The sequence below is a fragment of the Pan paniscus genome, chromosome 1 (genome assembly GCF_029289425.2).
Source record: "Pan paniscus chromosome 1, NHGRI_mPanPan1-v2.0_pri, whole genome shotgun sequence".
NCBI classification, from domain to species: domain Eukaryota; kingdom Metazoa; phylum Chordata; class Mammalia; order Primates; family Hominidae; genus Pan; species Pan paniscus.
Window position 1 is genome coordinate 70,880,591 of NC_073249.2, and position 24,299 is coordinate 70,904,889.

The 24,299-nt window shown below is 34.2% G+C and overlaps 2 protein-coding genes across 11 annotated transcripts in view; one reads left to right on the forward strand and one right to left on the reverse strand.

Moving 5' to 3' along the window:
- RALGPS2 (Ral GEF with PH domain and SH3 binding motif 2) overlaps window positions 1–24,299 on the reverse strand; it is a 187,106-nt gene that overhangs the window by 49,266 nt on the left and 113,541 nt on the right. The gene's annotated exons all lie outside the window — the stretch shown is intronic.
- Window positions 1,218–22,885, forward strand: ANGPTL1 (angiopoietin like 1). Of its 2 annotated transcripts, XM_003824701.5 has the most exons (6): window positions 1,218–1,841; window positions 3,361–3,470; window positions 6,764–7,612; window positions 18,792–18,985; window positions 19,626–19,896; window positions 21,274–22,885. In XM_003824701.5, the coding sequence occupies exons 3-6, from the start codon at window positions 6,790–6,792 to the stop codon at window positions 21,459–21,461; spliced, it is 1,476 nt and encodes a 491-aa protein (XP_003824749.1). In that variant the 5' UTR covers window positions 1,218–1,841; window positions 3,361–3,470; window positions 6,764–6,789; the 3' UTR covers window positions 21,462–22,885. The 2 variants fall into 2 exon arrangements, with proteins under 2 accessions (XP_003824749.1, XP_008976612.1); XM_008978364.4 differs by lacking the exon at window positions 3,361–3,470 and having other exon boundaries at window positions 1,297–1,841.

The following is a 24,299-nucleotide window of genomic DNA, read 5'->3' on the forward strand; positions in this document are numbered from 1 at the left end:
GAAGTATTACAGGAAAAATCTAAACGGCTCTTTTTTCCTGAATAATGGGAAGATCTGGCAACACTGTCTCATAATCCTTCATGGCCACAAGCACAGCTGAGAAGGTGCAGGCAGATCCCTTTAAATTAACCAAAAGGATGCCAACTTGCCATAAACTTCATTTCCCTCCAGTATCTTACTACTGATTTACTTCACTGATTTATATTACCTGCTCCATTCTTCTTGTGAGCATTTGCCTTTCTAGGCCCTTGTGTTTGCAACCTCTGGTATACCTATATATGGCATAGGAATTCAAAGAAATGATTCTGTGAAAGAGGTAGAAAATAAGCTCAGACTTTAAATAAAGGATGTGGATCAACAGCGTGGCCTAACAGAAAGAGAAACACAGCACAAGCTATAGCAATAAGGAAGGGAAAGCACAGGTATGTAGAGAAAGCCCAAAAGTTTTATCTAGAAGCAGCTTACAGCAACTAGGTAATCAATGACAGAGAGTGTGGCATAATGCTTTGGCATTAGATTCAAATCCCAGTTCCACTACTTAGTACTTAAGTGCTAAGCTAAGTTACTTAAGCCTAAGTTTGTGTTTCTTCAGCTACTGAGTTACTTAACATTTCTTCAATTAATGAAATACAATAGTATAGTTGTACTCAACACTTATTCATTTCTTCCACCACCCTATTTCATAGCAGAAGAACCTTGCCAGAGGCAGGTAAAGTGATTTGTCTTAAGTTCACACAGCTAGCAGAGAGTCAGAGATTCCTTGTTTTTTACTCAGTTCAGGGTTATGTTTGTTTTTAAACCACACCACATCAATTAATAACAAGAATGACCTTTTACAGAGAGGAGAGGTCATTTTGTAGAATAGGAGGATATGACATTATGTAACACCAGAATGTAATATTTAAAAGTCTTGAGCATCTGAAAGAATTTCACTTATGTTTGGTAATTATATATAAAGGCTGTTTTATCTTAAGACACATTACACAGTAAGACATAACATACTACAACAACATCAAGTTTCTTGTAAGTTTAAAACCTTCATTAGCAACTTAATAAGTAAAATGTTTACAAATTCTTCTAGGCTATAAAGAGTATTTATTACATTATTTAGGTGGCTGCCTCCTGACAAAGTCTAGCTCTTGTTCTTTGTTAACAAAAACCAAACTCATCAGCCTGCAACTACTTCTAAGTGAAGTGGAGCACTATTTTTTTTTCGGTATTCAACTTAAAAGATCTCTGGCCAGCAGACTAAAATGTTTGTTTTATAATTGCCCGCTGAACTATGATAGTTTGTTTCCAGATGGTGCCCTTCCTTCAACCTGCACACAATCTCTCCTTGTTCGAAACTATTCAACCTCCTGCTGATCCCACCCCCCTATTTAAGGCTACAAAGAGGAAATCCTAAGGAGGAGATTCCCGCCCCCAGTCTCCAGCAATTTTTGGTGATGTAATATGTGGGCTGAACTTGAGTCTACTGAGAAAGAGGGAATCACTATTCAGGGGTACTGTATATACAATCTGGGTCAGCTGCAGCTGGTTACTGCATTTCTCCATGTGGCAGACAGAGCAAAGCCACAACGCTTTCTCTGCTGGATTAAAGACGGCCCACAGACCAGAACTTCCACTATACTACTTAAAATTACATAGGTGGCTTGTCAAATTCAATTGATTAGTATTGTAAAAGGAAAAAGAAGTTCCTTCTTACAGCTTGGATTCAACGGTCCAAAACAAAAATGCAGCTGCCATTAAAGTCACAGATGAACAAACTTCTACACTGATTTTTAAAATCAAGAATAAGGGCAGCAAGTTTCTGGATTCACTGAATCAACAGACACAAAAAGGTATTTAATATTTCTTTTATTTAAAAATATTATGTATAGCAAATGAATAACTATTTTATATTTGTAGTAGAAATTTCAGAATCTTTTACTAAACAAAGACCTTTGGAATATACTACAGTTTATCTCATCTGAAAAAGGTTTTATCTTGCAACTTGACATAAAAACATTAAGTACTGTGCAATGGTTAATGCATTATTTGAGGTTCAATTTAATGATGTTTAGTGTATATGATTACAGACTGATACATGCATGCCATGCTGGGTTTCTGAAAACAAGTGCTTTAGTGACAGTAGAAAGAAATTTTAACAAGTAACAGATTAAATGTATAAGGCTTACAGCACAATGATTAAAAACAAAGGAATACAAACTAAATAGTCGTGAACACAATTAGTTTCTCTTCCTGCAGCCACAGTGTGTGTGCTGAAGATATACATAAACTGTTGGATTTCTCAGAGTGTAGTCATAAAACAAAGCTAAGATATAAAAATAGTTGAAAGTCTTTGCAACAAAATCTCAATTACAGTATAACCAAATATTAAGCAGAAATTCTTGTACAGATTTAAGATTAATCTATGGCATTTCTTGTTCCAACTCAAAATTTTAAATAGCTTTCCAGGCTTACATGTAATAGTAATTTAATTTGGATGACAGAAATTAAACTTGCTACAAATGGAATCACTTGGAAAAGCCAAGTTATTGATATACACACAAAAGCATTATGTAAGTGGTATTAACAATAGAAAATAAGAACCCAGAAGATGTAATTAAATTCATGACTAAAAGGCCAAAAATATGTAATATTTTAGGTAGAAATAATTTTGTTAAGCACACATAAGAGGTTTCCTTCAATATTCTATCTGGGAGCTTTTTTTACATGCATTATAAAAACTATTAAAGATAAAATTACTCGTTACCAATAGTATGCCTTAAACCAAAGACACTTAAGTTTGTTAGATTTGGGGCTCCTTTAGCCTTGTAAAAATTAAAGATATTAATGGTTAAGAATCTTGAACAAGCAAATAATGGTAAAGCTAAAATTTTTTCCAACTTTGCTTTCGTGTCCTTTCCTTAAAGATTTAAAACTGTAAATGCTGGCAGGATTTCTGTTAAACACATATTTTACAAGAAATTCTAACAAAATTTCCAAGCAACAGTGGATCTGAAATACTGTCATCTCTCTTTTTTGTTGTTGCATGCTATGGAAAGTGCAGGACTTCATTAAGCCTCAGTTTTTACTGACGCTGTCTTAAGGCAGGCATTTAATCTGAACCCCAAATTACACAGATAACTATTTATCCTTTTCTTAAATATATCCAGGGGATTAGATTGTTCTCAAGTCTCTTCCCAGAACATATTTCACAATCTAGAAATTCTTTATCTAACATATCCTGAATGCTTCATAAATTTAACTTCATTGCCTCATGCTGTTTTCAGTGCATGACACAGCCAGTTAAATGCCTCTGTGAGTTTACCATCTGAAAGGAGGCAAATCTTGACTTTCATTTCTTCTCTCTACTAGCTGGCAATATAGCAACTATGAAGAGAAAAGCTACTAATAAAATTAACCCAACGCATAGAAGACTTTTTTTTCTCTTCTAAAAACAACTAAGTAAAGACTTAAATTTAAACGTAAGTATTCTATAACTAATTTATAACATTCTCTTGGGGCCTAGGAAAATTTTAACATATACAGAAAGTTTTATGAGGTAACATAGATTTATGGATCTTTTGCTTCAAAACTGAACATATGTGAGAAAATATTAAATAAGAGAATGTTTTCAGAAAACATAACAGTAAATGTATTTTTAAAACCAGTTCTTTACTCCTGACGTAGCTAGTCTACTACTTAAGAAATGTGGCTCCTTGCCCTGCTTTAAGTGACAGTGAAGCCAATACTTTTGTATTTATTAAAAAAAATTATATTTATTTAAAAACTAAACTTTTAGTTGCCTCCTTTAAATGCTAATTTAGACCACTTTCTCTTATGGTAAACAGTGATTTATCTTATGATTTAATCTTATAGGAATCACAATGAGCCAAGGCAGAATACACACAAGGAAGCTGTTTTTGTTTTAATTTAGATTAGCATTTTGGTGTTTTTTGTTCTTCAATGACAACACTGATGCAAAGTCCTAACAGCAGTCTTGGATGATGCGCTTTTAGCTGTTCTATAAAAATCTGTGTCTGGTATTAATACAAGCTGTTCAATCAGAATATTGCTCATAAAATTCTATTTGTTTTAGAGTTTTATATTACTTCCTGCATTTTCCTTGTTTTGGTAGTTTATTTCATAGTAAATATTATTTAAGTAAAATAATTTTATGATCTCAGAGTTTCCATTCTAGTATTAAAATGAATGGACTTTAGCAGTGGTAAGTTAAATTAAATATATAGGAAAAATGATAAGCATGTGCCCAGGAGGATGATGGCTTTTATTTCTTGTCCCTAGTTTTTAAAATAACCCATATCTAAATTCCACGAATCTGGAGATATAATAAATGTTTTATCGGTTTTTGGTATAGGTAACTCCTATATAGTAAAAGTCTATTTTTAAAAATAAAATAGATGACTGTTTCTAAATTTTCTATATATGTCAGAAAGCAAGGTATGAAAACATAAAAAGCTAAAAAAAATACCCATGTGTGCTTTGGCTATCAGTCAGCAAAAGAAGGCCTCGATAGAAATACAGATTGTTATGTCCTCCCTATCTTTTGTTTTCATTCCCTCTCTTGTTAGTAAAATAATAATAATTCTCCATACTCCATCTATATTTGCCTTATTTTCATTATCTACCCATTTTGAAGACACTATTCAATTGAAAAATACCAAAAAAGGAACATGGTTTTAGAAAGTGAAAGTAGTAGTAGTCTTCATGACGACAGCATAAGAGTCTATATTTCATTGACATGACCTTTGTTTTCGGGAGGGGTCCATAATCATAGGTTAGATATATAACTATCAGCTGACAGAATACATACGGAAGGAAAGAAATTGCCGCAGAAGAGTCTGAGATGTAAAAAAATGATCTGGCAGAACGTGGACACAAATTCTACCAAAAATTATCCATAAATACTTTTGCATAATTAAGTAACCGGTCAATGAAAAGGGACATAAACCAGGAAAAGGCAGCGAAAAACAAGAAACATAAACTTAAGACTCCTCTGTGGTTATGACATGACTAGGGTAAAAATCGTAGGTCTAGAAAAGTTAGGAGTAGAAGGTTTGAATCCCATTTGAGTGATTTAGCTTCTCAAGGATTTTCCTCCTTTATAAAATGATACAGCATTACTTCAGTGTTATAAATGCAAATAGTTAACATGTGTTAAGCTACATAAATACAGGGGATTGAAAACATGAACTCTGAAGTCTTCAGCCTGGATTCAAATTCTCGCTCCATCACTATGAACCTGTGTGACTCTTGATAATAAGGTACTTAACTTTTGGATGCCAAGTTTTCCATCTGAAAGTGGGGATCATAATAATCTACTTCATAGGGTTGTGGTGATAAGTAAAACATGAAAATGGCTTAAAACAGTGCCTAACACTGAACAAGCACTCAATAAATATTAATTACTGTTATTGTGTTGTTATTAACAACAGGCATAAACAACTTAGGAGCTGGTTTCTTTAATCAAGAAACAGGTACTTATGTGGAAATTTGGACAGAAAAGCTCTGTCTTAGGGTATCCACTGCCATCCTTCAAAAATGGCAGATAGGTATGAAGTTCCGAAGAGTGAAAAGGTGGCCTGTAATAGACCACCTCGTTAGTAGATCTGACAGAGTGAACATACCTTACCCATTCTACTTCTGCTACTCTTGTGGGAGGTAACTAGAGAGAAAGGAAAAAGTCTTGGCTCTTGAAACTGTTTCCTCAGAAGAATTTGTACTATAAAGAAGTATTTCTCATCTGCTACAGCAAAAACGAAACATTCTAAGCACATATTTTAGTATAGGTGCTGCTTCTATAAATACTGACTATGGGTCAGAGAACCCGATCTAGACCTGGTTCTAATCCTTGTGTGGCCTTAGCCTTCAACATGCACAGAGTACAAAGAGGTTCTTGAATGACAGGGTCTCTAAGGCATTTCCAACTCTGACATTCATATTCAATTACAGACACGTTTCTTTCCTTGGTAATGGTTGTAGAAAATTACTAACATTTTACTAAAATACAGTTCAGTAGGACAAACCTGCTGAATTATCTATAAGCTCAGAGTACATATAATTACAGTTCAGGAAATATAATTACCCACAATGACTGTGAGCATTCTATCATTCTAAAATCTGTCACTAATCCCAAAAGGAGATGCTATAAAAATAAAAAGCATGTGATGCTAAAACTATCTGGGCTTAGATTTCCCTAAAATCTTTAACTTTATTGAACATTTTAATGAAGATGACATAATTTATTACAGAGGATCAATTTAATTGGAATTGCATGGTATGAATCTAAAACATTGGCTAGTAAAGTCACCTGGTAATTTTAATACTAGTTAGGCAAGAATGTTTTAATTAATGCCTTACAAACACTGTGTACCATTTTCATAGTCTTAAGGCAGTGAGCTTTTTAAAGGTAAGAAAGCTATCTTATCAGGGTCTCAAAAGCCTCAACAGCACTAGCAGCGTATCTTTGCACAGAGTAGACACTGACCAAAATCTGCTCAATAAACTGGGGAACAAAAAGGATTACAATAAGGTGGTAGCTGGAAGAGTTATTCTCTGAAACCTAATCTTTAAACAAATGCCAAAGTATTACAACTTAATATTAAATTTAAGAAAATAAAGTTAATTCTAGCCTAATCTATTAACACCAATAAATATTCAGTTTTTCCCTCACATAGTTTTTAATATTACTGACTTTAACATAGATTAATATGAATTCTTTTTGCTTTTTCTCCTTCACTGATTTGTTTTTCAAAAGACATCATTTTACAACCTCATTTCAAAATGAAGGCTTTTACCTGGACCCTAGGTGTGCTATTCTTCCTACTAGTGGACGCTGGACATTGCAGAGGTGGACAATTCAAAATTAAAAAAATAAACCAGAGAAGATACCCTCGTGCCACAGATGGTAAAGAGGAAGCAAAGAAATGTGCATACACATTCCTGGTACCTGAACAAAGAATAACAGGGCCAATCTGTGTCAACACCAAGGGGCAAGATGCAAGTACCATTAAAGACATGATCACCAGGATGGACCTTGAAAACCTGAAGGATGTGCTCTCCAGGCAGAAGCGGGAGATAGATGTTCTGCAACTGGTGGTGGATGTAGATGGAAACATTGTGAATGAGGTAAAGCTGCTGAGAAAGGAAAGCCGTAACATGAACTCTCGTGTTACTCAACTCTACATGCAACTATTACATGAGATTATCCGTAAGAGGGATAATTCACTTGAACTTTCCCAACTGGAAAACAAAATCCTCAATGTCACCACAGAAATGCTGAAGATGGCAACAAGATACAGGGAACTAGAGGTGAAATACGCTTCCTTGACTGATCTTGTCAATAACCAATCTGTGATGATCACTTTGTTGGAAGAACAGTGCTTGAGGATATTTTCCCGACAAGACACCCATGTGTCTCCCCCACTTGTCCAGGTGGTGCCACAACATATACCTAACAGCCATCAGTATACTCCTGGTCTGCTGGGAGGTAACGAGATTCAGAGGGATCCAGGTTATCCCAGAGATTTAATGCCACCACCTGATCTGGCAACTTCTCCCACCAAAAGCCCTTTCAAGATACCACCGGTAACTTTCATCAATGAAGGTGAGTTACCTCTTACTGTAAGTGGGAGTATGAGGTTTATATTTTTATGCTTTATGAAACAATGCTCATAATAAATGCTTATTCATTTTGCGATGTTATATATGTACATTAAAATTTCTATTGTTTTTTATTAATATCAAGAATTGAACTTAAATACATCTCCTCTTCCAGCTCTGAAGTTCCAGGAGTTTATAAAAACTTAATGTATTCTGTGAAAAAAACCAGTCTTCCATCCAAATTCTTATGATCGAGGGGCTACTATTCTTGAGACAGGAATAAGTACATGCTCCACTCCGAACCACTCCTGTGCACCATAACCATCCTATCAGCTTCTAGCTAGGTCGTCGCTGCTACCCAACAATTCTTTTATTTACTTCCTGCTGCTTGTACATCATCTTCTTCAAAAGAAATATGTAAAATTTTGCTTTCACTCTCTTCAAGCTGTAATTACACCTCATTATCTCCACTCTCAGCAGATGACTCAACTACTACTATACTGAATAAGTCTAATCAGGTCCTGGGTTTTGTTCTTTCTTATCTTGAAAGCATCTGTACAAAAGCCATGCCTTCTTGCCCTCAGCCTCAAGAAAAGGTATCCCTCCTATTTTCCAAGGCTAAACAAACAATTAGTACTGTGTATCCTAAGAAATATAAATGTTCATTATTATAAAAAAAAACTATTGCATTGATCATGCATGATTCCAAACTCTACTTTTAAATTTCATTTCTTTCTCTCTTCATGCATTCAATGTCAGTCACTGATCTAGGTGTCCAGAAAACAAAGATGAATAATTCATCTTTGTTTCAGTTTACTAAACCCACTGCTAACTTTCTGAATTCAGTATTTTATGTTTATTTTACACTTGCATCCATTTTCTCACAACTCATTCCCCAGAATCCTTTACAAGCTGATTTGCTTCCTTAGAGTGGAAGGGAAAACCCAAATGCCCCAAAGCAACGAGTAAATAAACTGCAGCTCATTCACTTATTGAAAAGGCAGGACATAAAACATATACTATGAAATAATTTTAAACAATAACAATAAAAACACAGACTAAAGACTAGAAAGAAATATATCATGAAGTGGTTTCATCTCTCTGTCAGTGAATACCACTTCGCTATTCACAGCCCTGCTTTCCTGGCCTTCTACATTTTAATATTCTTCCTTCACTTCCTATTTCTTTAGGTCCTTCACTGGCATCTTCTTCCTTCTATGCCTTAAAGTCTTTCTTCAAGATATTCTACTTTAGAATATTTTGGCTTCAAGTATCACCACTGCTCAGATGATTCCTGAATGTAGCTCTCCCTCCTGATTTAACCAAAGCTAGACGTTTGCATTTGGATATTTCACCATTACCTCACATGCTACTGCTTTCTTTATTGAAACACCTTCTTTCAGCTTATCTGTCAATTTAGCAGATCTCAAGGCTTAACTCAAATAATACCTCTGATGTTATGACTTCCCAGATTCAAACAAACATACCTAGGTGGCTTTTTCCCCAAATCACTGACTATTTCTTAAACATGTTTTCTATATGATATTACACTGAAGTTATTTATTTATATGTCTGTCTCCTTGCTGGTCTGAATGCTTCTGGAAGACAGTTAACTGTCTTTTCACCATTTGATCTCAACATCTCTGTTTTGATTAATGTTGTCATCCATTTCCAAATAAGCTTGGCTCATCTTTGATACTTCCCCAGCTGCCCCATACACAGTCCACTGAATTCTACTCATGTCTCCTTTTTGGTCTCTTGTGTGCATGTCCCTCATTTCTATTCAGAGCCAGAACTCTCGTTTAGATTGAAATGATCCACAGCAGCAGCTAGAAGACAGAGACTCCATAGGCTACCAGCTGTGTGATCTTAGGGGAAAGAAAATTATCTGTGCCTCAGTTTCCTTACCTGTGAAATGGGAATAACAGTATTTACTGCATAAGATTTAACAATTGAAGAGTGCTTAGAACAGTGCCTGGCACTCAAATGTTAGTTCTTACTATGAACTGTATAATAGCTTGCCAACTGGTGTAACTCTGTTTTCTCTCTCCATCAAAATATATTTACATTGCCAGCAGATTCATCTTCTTAAACTACTCACATATCTGCTTCTGCAAACAGGAAAAGTCCAATTTGCTTAGTCTGGCTAAGAATAATGTCCTCCTAAAGAATGAAGCCTACTTTCCTAGCGGACCTTCCACTAGTTTCCTTCACAAAAACCATCTGTTCCAATAAAACAAATTCATTCATTTTCCCCTAAATATTTTCATGCTTTCTGCCTACTCAAAGAATAAGGCTCAAGCCAAACCAACCAACCAAATAAATAAATAAATAAATAAATAAATAAATAAATAAATAAAATGCAACTCCTCCTTGAGGCCCTTGTTGACGCCTACAGGTTTGAAGTGATCGTTCCTCTCTATGAATACCTCTACTCTCTGTAACATACATGAGACATTTTGTACAGTCCCTCTTAAATTATCAGTTATCTTTACATACACTCAGAATACATCTAACTAAGAGGCTTTCCAACTATATTATAAGCTCCTTCCTGGTAGATGGTTACAGTGTCTTACCTGCAGTTGCTAAATATGTGTTAGCTGATTTGGTGACATTTTTATAGAGCTTCTTAAAATTGTCATTCCAAAGACCCTCATGAAAGTAATTTAATACGTTATATCATATTGGATTTGTTCATTTTATACTGTTCTAAGTTACAGTAGCAATAGGCCAGAGTATCATTAAATTAAGTAAATGATTATCATTATTAATATCCTCGCCGGGCATGGTGGCTCATGCCTGTAATCTCAACACTTTGGGAGGCCGAGGCAGACGGATCACTTGAGGTCAGGAGTTTGAGACCAGCCTGGCTAACATGGTGAAACCCTGTCTCTACTAAAAATACAAAAAAGTATTGGGCATGGTGGTGCGTGCCTGTAATCCTAGCTATTCAGGAGGCTGAGGCAGGAGAATCACTTGAACCTGGGGGTTGGAGGTTGCAGTGAGCCGAGATCACACCACTGCACTCCAGCCTGGGCAACAGAGTGAGACTCAAACAACAACAACAACAACAACAACAACAACAACAACAAACAAACCTCAATCCCTTTGATTTCCAAAGGAAAATGTGGTGTATAAAGTGACCTATTGGGTATAGAAATAAAAAACAGAAAAAAAAATTGCTTTTGATATCCTTTAAAAATTTTATGTAAGCTTTTATATAATTTATCAGTAGTTTGTATACGTAAGTTATAAATAAACATAATTGAGCTGTGTGAATTTTTTTAACTGATGAGGTATACAATTATGTAAGTATGAAGACAACTGCCATGGAGTATTCTATGTGATCCCTGAAGCTTGAGTGGATGGTATAACCAATTCTAGCAGAAATCACTATTCACATTTTTAAACACTGACAAACTTTTCTAAGAAAATGTTTATACAAAATGAAACATACCAATTCTATGTTTTATTATACACTTAGCATTAGTACAAAAAAAAACCCACGAATGCTACAGAATTAAACCTCATATTAGGGATTTAGTATGTCAAAAGTCCTTTTAAACACATTTTGTTTTAATGAAAAAATGGTGTACCTATCCCCAGTGAAACTTTCTTTAACACAAAAATTAAGGGCAGATAACTTTTTCTGTTATTCATTATTTGTTTTATGTAAACATTAACTTTTTACTTATTTTATTCTATAAATGTTGATCTCTTAAATTCAAAGGGATAATCTGCTACACCATAAGAATTACTATACTAATTAGTACATTAATGAACATATAAGGGAAAGAGCATGGAATTAAGAACACCTGGTTCCACCATTACCTTTGTTATGTGACCTTGGGTAAGTCACTGCCAGTTTGTGTTTTCTCATTTGTCCAATGAGAGTGCTGGACTGGATTATTCTAATATCCTTTTCAAATTCTAATATTCTGTGATTCTTACTAAATTAAATTACTATAAGCAACAACAAATAGGCTGGCTATTTTCTTTACACAATGTGCTCAATTATTCACTTATGTTATTTTTACATCTGGGAAAAAATGTCTCAGGCTGTTTAGGTGCTTGCACAAAAAGGGTAAAGATGGATGGCTACTGGTGTACTTATGTATGCTCTGGCACCAAGAAATTCCTATTACTGTACTTTACATGGAGGTACGTGGTCATTCTAAAGTCTCCACATGCATAAGATGAAAATATACAACAATGTATATTTTAAGAGGTGTTTAGCCAGTTACAAAAGATAAACACTGTATGAGACTCTACTTATATGAAGTATTTAGAGTGGTCAAATTCATAGACAGAAAGTAGAATTGTGGTTGCCAGATGTTAGGCGGAGGGTGAATGGGGAGTTGTTTAATGGTTATTTAATAGTTACAGTTTTGCAAGATGAAGAGTTCTGGAGAAGGATGGTGGTGATGGCTGTACAATATAAATGTTCTTAATGCCAATAAACTGTACATTTAAAAATGGTGAAGACAGTAATTATGCATATCACATTTTATAAAAGGTGTTATGACAATCTTTTATTTTCTTTAAAAATGGTTATAAGAAAAATCTACCTCAAAAAACCCATGAAGTTATAAAAAATAGTATTTAGATAAAAAACATTTTTCAAACACATTACCTTCTTCTCTACCTTAAAAACAAAATGTTTGAGAATGTAATAATACACCTGACAAGTTGCAATCAATGAAATTCTTAACTATTAATGTTATTAATAGTGCCTTAATGTTATTAATAGTTATTAATGTGCCTGCATTTTGGGTTAGTCTTTTATTAAAAAAAATTACTCTTTTACAAATAGCGTATTTATAAAAACAAGTTTATTCCTTGTAGGAGAGCTGAGTGGAGAAAGTTCCTTCACCATGTGTAAAAGCATAGATCTGAGTATCAGTAAACTTGGATTCTGGCAAAGCTTTCTGGGGTCCAGTTGCCTCTTTTGTAAAATAAATTGTTGTGATGATTAAATGAGGGGGTACAGGTAGAAGTGCTTTGTGTAGCCGAGACGGGTGGATCACGAGGTCAGGAGATCGAGACCATCCTGGCTAACATGGCGAAACCCCGTCTCTACAAAAAATACAAAAAAATTAGCCAGGCGTGGTGGTGGGCGCCTGTAGTCCCAGCTACTTGGGCGGGGCGGTGGGCGGGTGGGTAGAGGCAGGAGAATGGCATGAACCTGGGAGGCAGAGCTTGCAGTGAGCCGAGATCGCGACACTGCACTCCAGCCTGGCGACAGAGCGAGACTCCGTCTCAAAAAAAAAAAAAAAGAAGTGCTTCGTGTATGATGTGGCATGGTTTGACCACCATTAATCATTGCATATTTTGTACACTTCCCTTTATGTGTCTTTCCTTGTCATATTAGGTATATGAGGACATAAATGGTAAGCTTAAAAAGTTAAAACTTCGTAGTGGCGGGCGCCTGTAATCCCAGCTACTTGGGAGGCTGAGGCAGGAAAATTGCTTGAACTCGGGAGGCGGAGGTTGCAGTAAGCCGAGATTGTGACACTGCACTCCAGCCTGGCGACAGAGCAAGACTCCGTCTCAAAAAAAAAAAAAAAAAGTTAAACTTGGAAAGTAGTCATTAGAAACTAAAAATATGCTTTTTAGTGGTAGGCTTATTTTAAATCACCAAATATTTACATTTTTCAAATTATTTATAATGCTTCTTAATATACTTTTTAGGTATAATTGGTTTCAATGGAATACTTATACTAACATTTAATACAAAACAAAAAAACTAGTTAAGCCAAGGTGCTGTTGGAAAATGACTGTATTAGCCAGTTATGAGAAAGTAATTGATAAATTCTTTAATAATTAAAAAAAAAGTTTGGGTTGCTAAATAGAGTTTAAACATACAGATTAATAAACTAAGTAATTCATATTATTACAGAAAGACCCTACTGTCACTTCAGAAAGTATTTGTCTCAAACTTCCCACTCCAGAAATGTTGAATATATTTAACTGAAAGTTAATGCACAACCCAACTGAAAAGTTTACCTCTCAAAAGATCCTACTTGGTAACCAATAATTTGAAAGCTCTGAATTGGTTTACTGTTTCTCCTGTCATAAAAAGGATTCTCTTTGTAATCTGTAATTCTCTTTGTAAAAGCTCTTTTTACAGAAAAAGAACACATATGTTACAGATGGCTCCCAGTAAAGCTGCTATTCAAAGTGTGAAATCCTTTTTTCTTTTTAAACTCACTGTTCTATTCAAAATATGGGTTCTTAATAAATATATCTTGGGAAATAATGTGGCATGACTGGTCAACATTTTTCTTTCTATAAATCAGAGGTATTAATATGGTTTCATTAGCCCTATGTAAACTTTAATCCTCACATAAATTGAGGAACAGAGAGACTGGTTCTTCAAATTCAATGTACAGAATTCCAGTTACCTGCTTTGAGAAGACTCTTGCAAAAAACAGTTGATACTATGCTTAGTTTAAAAGAAAGGTAATTCCAGTTTATACCTTTTGAATCATCATGAACAAATTCCTGATTCACATATCAATCAATTTATTTCTGAAAATATGCAAACCTGTAAATTAAATCTGGCTTCTCAAGAATAAAGCTTAAAATTTTCTATTTGTCATTAATTTCTTTCAAGCAATGTTCTTTATGGTGCAGAAAAAGCAGTGAAAACATTTAAGATAGGGACAATAGAGAATCTAATTTTAGGGCAGAAAGTAAATAAGATTTTCAAGTAATAATGAGAAAATATTTCTGCTAGGATCAACAATAAACACTGGACTAAGACAGGTTAATGGTATGTTTATAAAAATAAATACAAATAAATATTGAATTCTGATATCTAATATCTTTACTGAGGAGAAAAAAATAGCTTTAGGCACTGCTAAATTTTATCCATATGTTCTGGAAAAGAACTTCAACTACATTTCCCTAAGTCTAACAGATATCCAACTGTAAACACAAAGCCCACTGCAAAACATGGGTTGAAAATTAAAGCTGAAGATAATCTTAAATTTGCATAATTGAAGTCTTATCAAATCAAAGCTGGATTCAGAAAACCAGAACTCTCCATTTTGCTTTAAACATCTGAGTGTCTATTAAATAGCAAAAAATGAGTATAGCTCTATGGAACAAATGATACTTGACAAATATTCTGTCAACATTCAGAACACTGATGTTTCTAAATATTCTGCAGCAAAGCAAATAACCTAATAAAAGTCCAACCTTTGAATATATACTTAAATGTAAACTGTCAAAACTATACTCGAATGCAGAGTAAACATTTACGAAAATGATATTCATAGAATAAGCAATACAAAGATAACATTTACAGAATATGCAAATTTATAAAATGAGATAAATATTTATATGTTGTAACAAAACTACTTTCATGTGTGCATTAACTATAATACTAATAGGTTTTAAAGTAAGAGCAATGCTCCTCAGATATCTCAGCTAGTTCTTAGACTTTGCTACCATGTGCGCTACATAACTCCATCAAAGTACTTGTCATATTATAGCGGAATTCTCTCTTTCTTGTGACTTCTCCCACCCCCCACTTGACTCTAAGGTTGTTTCTTTATCCCTTGAGCCTAAAACAGTCCTTAGCCTGTAGTAGATGCAGAAAAGACATTTCTTGAAAGAATAATGCAGAACTAAGGGAATTCTGGGAACCATGCCTACTAGGAATCACATAGTTTCATTATCTACATATCTGAATTCCTAAGTGGGCTCAAACTGTGCATACATACTGAAAGATAAAGTCCTTGCCTATGAATACTGTAAGTATACAAATATACTACCTGCATTACACGCAATAATCTAAGTATGAACCTGGGAGTCATAATTCACTTTTCCTTCCATCTCACTCCCACATAAGAAATTAAAATTCTGTAAATTTCATCTTTTCTGAAATATAGGCTCTTTACCCTTCCTTCCTACTTGACTACAATGCATGTTTCTATAATGTGAAGTAGCCCATATGTGACTAGTGAAAAGGAGAATAGTGGTAGCAAAACAGAGAGGTTATACTGGTTTACATGGGATTTTTTCCAAGCACATTAATGTTTTGTGCCACAGGTAACTGCAGCTGAATACAAATTATGTTAAGAGCTAAAATTAGCTACTATTTTTAATGCATGAATTTGCAGAACATGAGGTTTTTCAGTAATATTTATCTGCAGTAGAAATAACTGTACATTCATCTTTGATGAGCTATATTAAATTTATTAAATAAGCAGACATTAAATAAGCTACTTTATTAAATAAGCTACAATCATGTGTTAAGATGAGGAATAAAGGAGAAACGAAATAACTAACAATTACTGATGATGACTACTTTGTTGGGTATAGTGTTAAGGGCTCTGAATACGTTCACTAAGTTGAGTCTATCCCAGAAGCACAAAGTTGGTTTAACATTCAAAATACAATCAATGTAAAGGCTGGGTGGAGTGGCTCATGCCTGCAATCCCAACACTTTGGGAGTCTGAAGTCCGACTTGAGACCTGGAGTTCACTTGAGACCTGGAGTTCAAGACCACCCTGGGCAATGTACCAAGACCTCATCTCTCACAAAAAAAAAAAAAAAAAAATTAGCCAGGCAGGGTGGCACTTGCCTGTAGTCCTAGCTACTTGGGAGGCTGAGGTGGGAGGATCACTTGAGCCCAGGAGTTCGAGGCTGTGGTGAGCTATGACTACACCACTGCACTCCAGCCTGGGAAACAGGCTCCAAAAAAAAAACAAAACCCAAAACCATATATATATATATATATATGTATATATATATATATCTGGAAAAGTACAGATAACACAGTTCTCAAAATTTCAACAATCCTATTCTCCTTATAGTACAGAAATTCTTATAAGGATAAAACTATTATCCTTATCGTACAGAACTTTACTTGACTAAACTCTCACATATTTCTAGTAAAATATAAAATTTGACAATCAGAATTTTTATACATTCTTTGTTCTAATATATATATTTTGTTCTTATATATATTACTTTTTTGTTCTTATATTAGATATTATATATAAAATGTATATATATTCAATGTAATTCGTGTATTAACAAACAACAAAAAGAAAAACCCTATCATCATCTCAATAGGCAGATAAAAAGCCTTTGATTCCTGTGATGTGTCTAGTTAGAAAAGAAATTAAAAAAGAAAAAAGATTTTAAAAGCCTTTGAAAAAATCCAAAATCCATTCATGATAAAAACTCTCAGCAAACTTGGAACTGAAAGGACAATAATTTTAAAGTAGTGGTTGTAGCTATTTTCAATGTCTTAAAGGAAAATATGTTTATAACGAATGCAAAGATAGGGCATCTCAAAAGAGAAATAAAAACTATAAAAAATCAAATTGCAACTCTAGAACTAAAAAATACAATACCTAAAATAAATATAACGCATGAAAGACACCATAAATAAGGCTTTCCAGTTTCTCAAATTTTTACTAGTCTGTACTACTTATGGACATTGCATTATAATTTTTAAAAATTTAAGAGAGAAAAATATCAATGAACTATAATAAACATTTGGACTAGAGAAACTGATGTCCTCTTGATTTTTGCGTGTAGTTTTCAATTTCCTTGTATTTAAAATGAGAAATTTAATCAACAAAAAATTATAGACAGTTTCCTAAGGGTTTAAACACTGATGACATGAAGTAAAAAAAAAAAAAAGTCTCTGTCCTCACGGAACAATCTACAAGGAAGAGCTCATAGTCTCTAAGAATCCCTTCTATTGTTATAGTTGTGTAACTACCTAATGAGATTAATTCTATCCCAGTAAGACCCCCAAAGGAATACTGTACATATCTGGCAAAGTATAGATAACACATTTCTCAAAATTTCAACAATCCTATTATCCTTATAGTACAGAAATTCTTGTTAAGAACTTTACTTGACTAAACTCTCACATATTTCTAGTAAAATATAAAATTTGACAATCAGAATTTTTATACATTTTTTGTTCTAAGAGATCTTTAGGGTAATTCTTTTTTCTAAATCCATTAATATATTTTGCATGTTTATAAAAAAGGCTCGAAACACTGGAGAAGGATGAAACTGAAGAATATTCACCTGATCCAAAAATGTGGAAATCTCAAGTTCAAGAGTCAGACACCCTAAAAGTAATTTCACAAAATGTGTTGTCACTTGTAAAATTTGAAGAAATTATTAGTGGATTAAAAATGGAGAATACCTAAAATTATGAAATAACATGAGGGCAAATGCATGCAACACAGCAGTTCAGAGCAGGGACTCTGGGATTAGACAAGGATTTATGTCTATCTAGGATTTACCATCTTCTATGATACATGACCTTAGTTAATCGTTCTATCTCTAGAACATCTATCAACTATCACCAGGTAACTGTAGGTTAAATGAGAAAATTACCATTAGTCATACAGATTGATACAACTCTTTAGATACTCATTTATGCTAACATTCCTGAAATGTATTCTCATGGGCTGTTAGTAAGTGTTGTTGGGGGAAATTTAAGATTCTGTGAGTTTGGGCATCTGGTTTATTTCAGGGCTTTTCAGTCTTTAATATGTGAATGTACATTGAGAATTTCCAAAAGGGAAACATAATATTTTGCATTTCTAAAACTTATTTGACTGACCCCATTTGCAATGAGTATCTCAAGGTACTAGTATGTTCCACTGAAATCAAATTTCCAAAACTATAACTTGGGTATTATGTAGGACTATGAATAAGCTGATATCCTCTGATCCAGTAGATTGATCCCTCAGCATTTTTATAATATTAAAAAATGAATTCAATAAGAATGAAGACACTTTGTGCAGAGTTTTTATAATAGCAAAAATCCATAAAACCTCAATGTCCAATGATAGAGGGATAAAAATATATCAATGTCAAGGATTATTATGCAGCTAGAATGGAGACTATAGCTGCATGAAAATGTTAAGACAGAATCCAATTTTCTACATGTATTAGGATTATAACAATATAAAAAATACATATATGGAAAAGAAAAGAACAGATGAAAACGAAACAAATTAATGTTCCAGATAGAACTGGAGTCACCCTTTTATTTAGTTGTATTTTATAATATTATATATATGATTAACAATGGTAACTGTAAACAAAGACACAAAGGTAAGAATCTTGATTAAAAACTTTTAATATGTCTCTTCTCATATTAAGTTTGCTGATAATAAATGATATTTAAATTATAGGACCATTCAAAGACTGTCAGCAAGCAAAAGAAGCTGGGCATTCGGTCAGTGGGATTTATATGATTAAACCTGAAAACAGCAATGGACCAATGCAGTTATGGTGTGAAAACAGTTTGGATCCTGGGGGTTGGACTGTTATTCAGAAAAGAACAGACGGCTCTGTCAACTTCTTCAGAAATTGGGAAAATTATAAGGTAAATCAGTGATGCAGACCTAAGGGAAGTAAAACAAACCCATTCTTGCAATAATGCAAGAAACAAGATGCTATGCAATAAATAAGACACACAGTTAAAAATAACTATCCATATGTTTTTTCATTATCTACATCTGTCAAAAAAATGATTCTCATCTCTGGTTTTAAAGTCAAAATTAAATTGCAAAAAGGAAACAGAAGATATACTTTAAAATGATCCCTTTCAGTCTGGATGACTTATACTTACTACTTTACGAAGATTACTATTAGGAAAAAAATGTTGGGCTCTTTAGATGAATATGAGAGAGACTAGGAACCCTTTTTAAGGATCTGGGTAGTATACTAGCTAATATTTTTAGTAGCTATGGATAAATTTTATTCTCATTTGCATTGTCTTATTTGTAGGATTTGAAGCTAGCTATGCAAATGAATACTGACATATCAGAAGCAAAAAACAAACAAACAAAAAGAGAATGACAATGTGTGGCTTATAAAACGCAAGTGACCAACTAAAATGGAAGCTCACACTACCACTTAAATGGCCAGTATCTTTATGCTATCGAATGTTTAACACTGCTCTATAAAAATGTTTACTATCTCTATACTTATTTATGCACTCATGTTTCTTCACTTATTAACAGAAAGGGTTTGGAAACATTGACGGAGAATACTGGCTTGGACTGGAAAATATCTATATGCTTAGCAATCAAGATAATTACAAGTTATTGATTGAATTAGAAGACTGGAGTGATAAAAAAGTCTATGCAGAATACAGCAGCTTTCGTCTGGAACCTGAAAGTGAATTCTATAGACTGCGCCTGGGAACTTACCAGGGAAATGCAGGGGATTCTATGATGTGGCATAATGGTAAACAATTCACCACACTGGACAGAGATAAAGATATGTATGCAGGTAAGTATGAAAAACTTTCATTCTTTGTAGAATCATCACCTTCTATGCATTAAATAGAATCTACTAATATATATGCTACTAAAGTCTTTTCAAAAAGGTCAGTTTTGGTCACTGTGGCAGGAAATACAACCAACCTACTGAAAGAAATAGCTTTTAGGATCTCTTCTATAAGGCAATCCCAAAGTGTGATCTATGTGAAAAACAAAGTTCTGGGAAAAAAACACAAAGCAAAACAGAAACACATTAATCTGGAAATAAAGTGCAAGTGCCTACAATTCATAACAAATACTAACTGAACACCTACCACGTGCCAGGCACTGTTGTAGGTGCTAGGGATATAACAGTGAACAAAGTTCCCGCCCTTTGGAGCTTACTTACTGGAGGAGAGACAAAACAATTTGTTAGGTGGGAATAAGTACTCTCAAAAATAAAACTGAGTAAGAAAATAGAAAGTGGTGGGCAGCAAGGCCTGGGATGGCAGCTATTTTATATGGGTTCGCCAGGAAAATCTGCTGTGAGAAAGCAACATTTGAATAAAGAGTCGCAAGGAGTGAAGGATGCAAGCCATTTGGATACATGATGTAAGAGCATTTCTTTGAGGGGGAAAACCAAGATGACTGTGACATGTGGCATAGGAATAACAAAAAAGCTTGATTCAGAGGGGAAATTAACATTTTCATTAGAAAGAAACAACTAGACCATCCACATAATTTCAAATTTAGTTTTCATATGCTTTTGACTTTTTAACCCAGGTTTCTTCTCGTCCTGATACAGAGATCCCCTCCTCCCCTCCACCCAACAATTCTCCCCCATCCCTGCCCCAAACTGGTTTTTCTCTCCAGCTGTATTTTGGCAAACAGCACACAGGTCTCTATTTTAACCAATTTCACACTGGTAAACGAGAAAAGAGGAGAGATAGACCATAACATATGTCTTATTTACAGAAACCCATTTGACTGCTGGTTTTATTTTACTTTGTATTATTTTTTGCTATTTTATTTTGACAATTCAATTTTCCTCAGACTTTTATCTTCTTCTGTATCTTTCCTTCCCAATTTCTCCCTCTGTAACTCTTTCACATATAAACACTGCTTGCATCTACTCTGCTAACTAGAAAATTAAATCCCCCTTTTTAAAAAAGTACATTATAAGCAAGCAAAGAGCAAGAGTTAAAAAAAAAAAAGGCAATTCAAGTGATTTTTCAAGCAGTTGATGCAACAGCCATCAAACAAGCGAAGGCATTTAAAACTGCTAAGATAAAGGTAACTGGGATTAGTAAGGGAAGTTCAAATTAAAGGTAGAATAAGTTTTTTATGATTGCAGAGTACCACACCTAGAAGAAACTTTTACATTTATGTCTGTATTTTTTCCTCAAAGGAAACTGCGCCCACTTTCATAAAGGAGGCTGGTGGTACAATGCCTGTGCACATTCTAACCTAAATGGAGTATGGTACAGAGGAGGCCATTACAGAAGCAAGCACCAAGATGGAATTTTCTGGGCCGAATACAGAGGCGGGTCATACTCCTTAAGAGCAGTTCAGATGATGATCAAGCCTATTGACTGAAGAGAGACACTCGCCAATTTAAATGACACAGAACTTTGTACTTTTCAGCTCTTAAAAATGTAAATGTTACACGTATATTACTTGGCACAATTTATTTCTACACATAAAGTTTTTAAAATGAATTTTACCGTAACTATAAAAGGGAACCTATAAATGTAGTTTCATCTGCCGTCAATTACTGCAGAAAATTATGTGTATCCACAACCTAGTTATTTTAAAAATTATGTTGACTAAATACAAAGTTTGTTTTCTAAAATGTAAATATTTGCCACAATGTAAAACAAATCTTAGCTATATTTTAAATCATAAATAACATGTTCAAGATACTTAACAATTTATTTAAAATCTAAGATTGCTCTAACGTCTAGTGAAAAAAATATTTTTAAAATTTCAGCCAAAATAATGCATTTTATTTATAAAAATACAGACAGAAAATTAGGGAGAAACCTCTAGTTTTGCCAATAGAAAATGCTTCTTCCATTGAATAAAAGTTATTTCAAATTGAATTTGTGCCTTTCACACGTAATGATAAAATCTGAATTCTTAATAATATATCCTATGCTGATTTTCCCAAAACATGACCCATAGTATTAAATACATATCATTTTTAAAAATAAAAAAACCCCAAAAATAATGCATGCATAATTTAAATGGTCAATTTATAAAGACAAATCTATGAATGAATTTTTCAGTGTTATCTTCATATGATATGCTGAACACCAAAATCTCCAGAAATGCATTTTATGTAGTTCTAAAATCAGCAAAATATTGGTATTACAAAAATGCAGAATATTTAGTGTGTTACAGATCTGAATTATAGTTCTAATTTATTATTACTTTTTTTCTAATTTATTGATCTTACTACTACAAAGAAAAAAAAACCCAACCAATCTGCAATTCAAATCAGAAAGTTTGGACAGCTTTACAAGTATTAGTGCATGCTCAGAACAGGTGGGACTAAAACAAACTCAAGGAACTGTTGGTTGTTTTCCCGATACTGAGAATTCAACAGCTCCAGAGCAGAAGCCACAGGGGCATAGCTTAGTCCAAACTGCTAATTTCATTTTACAGTGTATGTAACGCTTAGTCTCACAGTGTCTTTAACTCATCTTTGCAATCAACAACTTTACTAGTGACTTTCTGCAACAATTTCCTTTCAGGAATACATATTCACTGCTTAGAGGTGACCTTCCCTTAATTTATTTGTGAAGTTAAAATTTTAAAGACAGCTCATGAAACTTTTGCTTAAGCAAAAAGAAAACCTCGAATTGAAATGTGTGAGGCAAACTATGCATGGGAATAGCTTAATGTGAAGATAATCATTTGGACAACTCAAATCCATTAACATGACCAATGTTTTTCATCAGCCACATCTCAAAATAAAACTTCTGGTGAAACAAATTAAACAAAATATCCAAACCTCATAGTGGTATTATTCTTTGTTTTACCTGTGGTCATCTTAAACTGGTTTTTCAGTCCCTCTCCACTTCCTTCAGAAACAAAGAATCTGTTATAAGATTCCTGGAAGGAACTGGGCATCTGTTACACCAAATCTTAAGTGAATAAAACTTTACCAAGGCTTCTCAGTTATTGAAAGCAGTATATCATTTCATTTAAACACCCAACACTTTATCAAAGACAAGCCTTACAGAATTTTCACAGAAGAATATCATTAAAACTAGAATGTGGAAGTCAACATACAACCTTGGAAAACTAGGCTGAATGCTAAACTGCCTTAGCCAACGGGCCCATTCTGCTCTCCTTCAGAGAGCTGATTTATTTTACTCTGAAGTTCCTAGACAGCATAATAACTTGGGCAACTAAGTTTCTTGAGAGAATAAGAAGTGGTATTATATCATAGTTAGTGTAGGTTCTGAAGTCAGAACTGCTTGGGTCTGTGGCCCAGCTCTACCACTTGCTAGCTGTGTTACCTTGAGCAATTTATAAACTCCTATCTCAGCCTGAATCTATAAAATGGGGTATAATAAGAATATCTAGCTCGTGGTTTTTGTGACGATCAAATAAATGAGTTAATACAGGTAAAACATTAAGAATAATGCTTGACATTCGTACTCAGATTTAAACTATCATATTATTACTACTCATCTACGTACTTTCTGCAATACAAATCATAGCACCTTGCATAGAGTAGGTGATCAACAAACGTGTTTTAAAAACAATATCCGGGCCAGGCGTGGTGGCTCACATCTGTAATCCCAAGACTTTGGGAGGCCGAGGCAGGTGGATCACTTGGGCTCGGGAGTTTGAGACCAGCCTGGCCGACATGGTGAAACCCCATCTCTACTGAAAACACAAAAATTAGCCAGATTTGGCACATGCCTGTAAACCCAGCTACTCGGGAGGCTGAGGCAGAAGAATTGCTTGCAGTGGGCCGAGATTATGCCACTGCACTCGAGACTGGGGGACAGAGTTAGACTCTTTCTCAAAAAACAAAACAATATCCAAGTTTTCGGGTATGAAATTACATTGATCCATTATCTTCACTTGCAAATCTAACAAAGCCATGCCAGCTGTTACAGTAGGCAGTTAAGTGGCTGGACCAAAAATAAAAAGAAAACTTAAGGCAAGAAGAGACATAGTATGAATTTCAGCCTAAAGAGAGTCTTGTGAAAGACCAGGTTAGCTCATTTGTGTGGTAGGTAAGGTCCAAGAGCTACCTACTTTGCAGGTCATCTAGGAATAAAGATGGGTTTGCCTTATCTTCAGTAAGACTGAACTACAACCTTCTCTTAGAGCTGGTTTATAGAAGGATTCTTTTATTTAATTTTTCTTTTTGTTTTTTTTAGACAGGGTCCCACTATGTCACCCAGGCTGGAG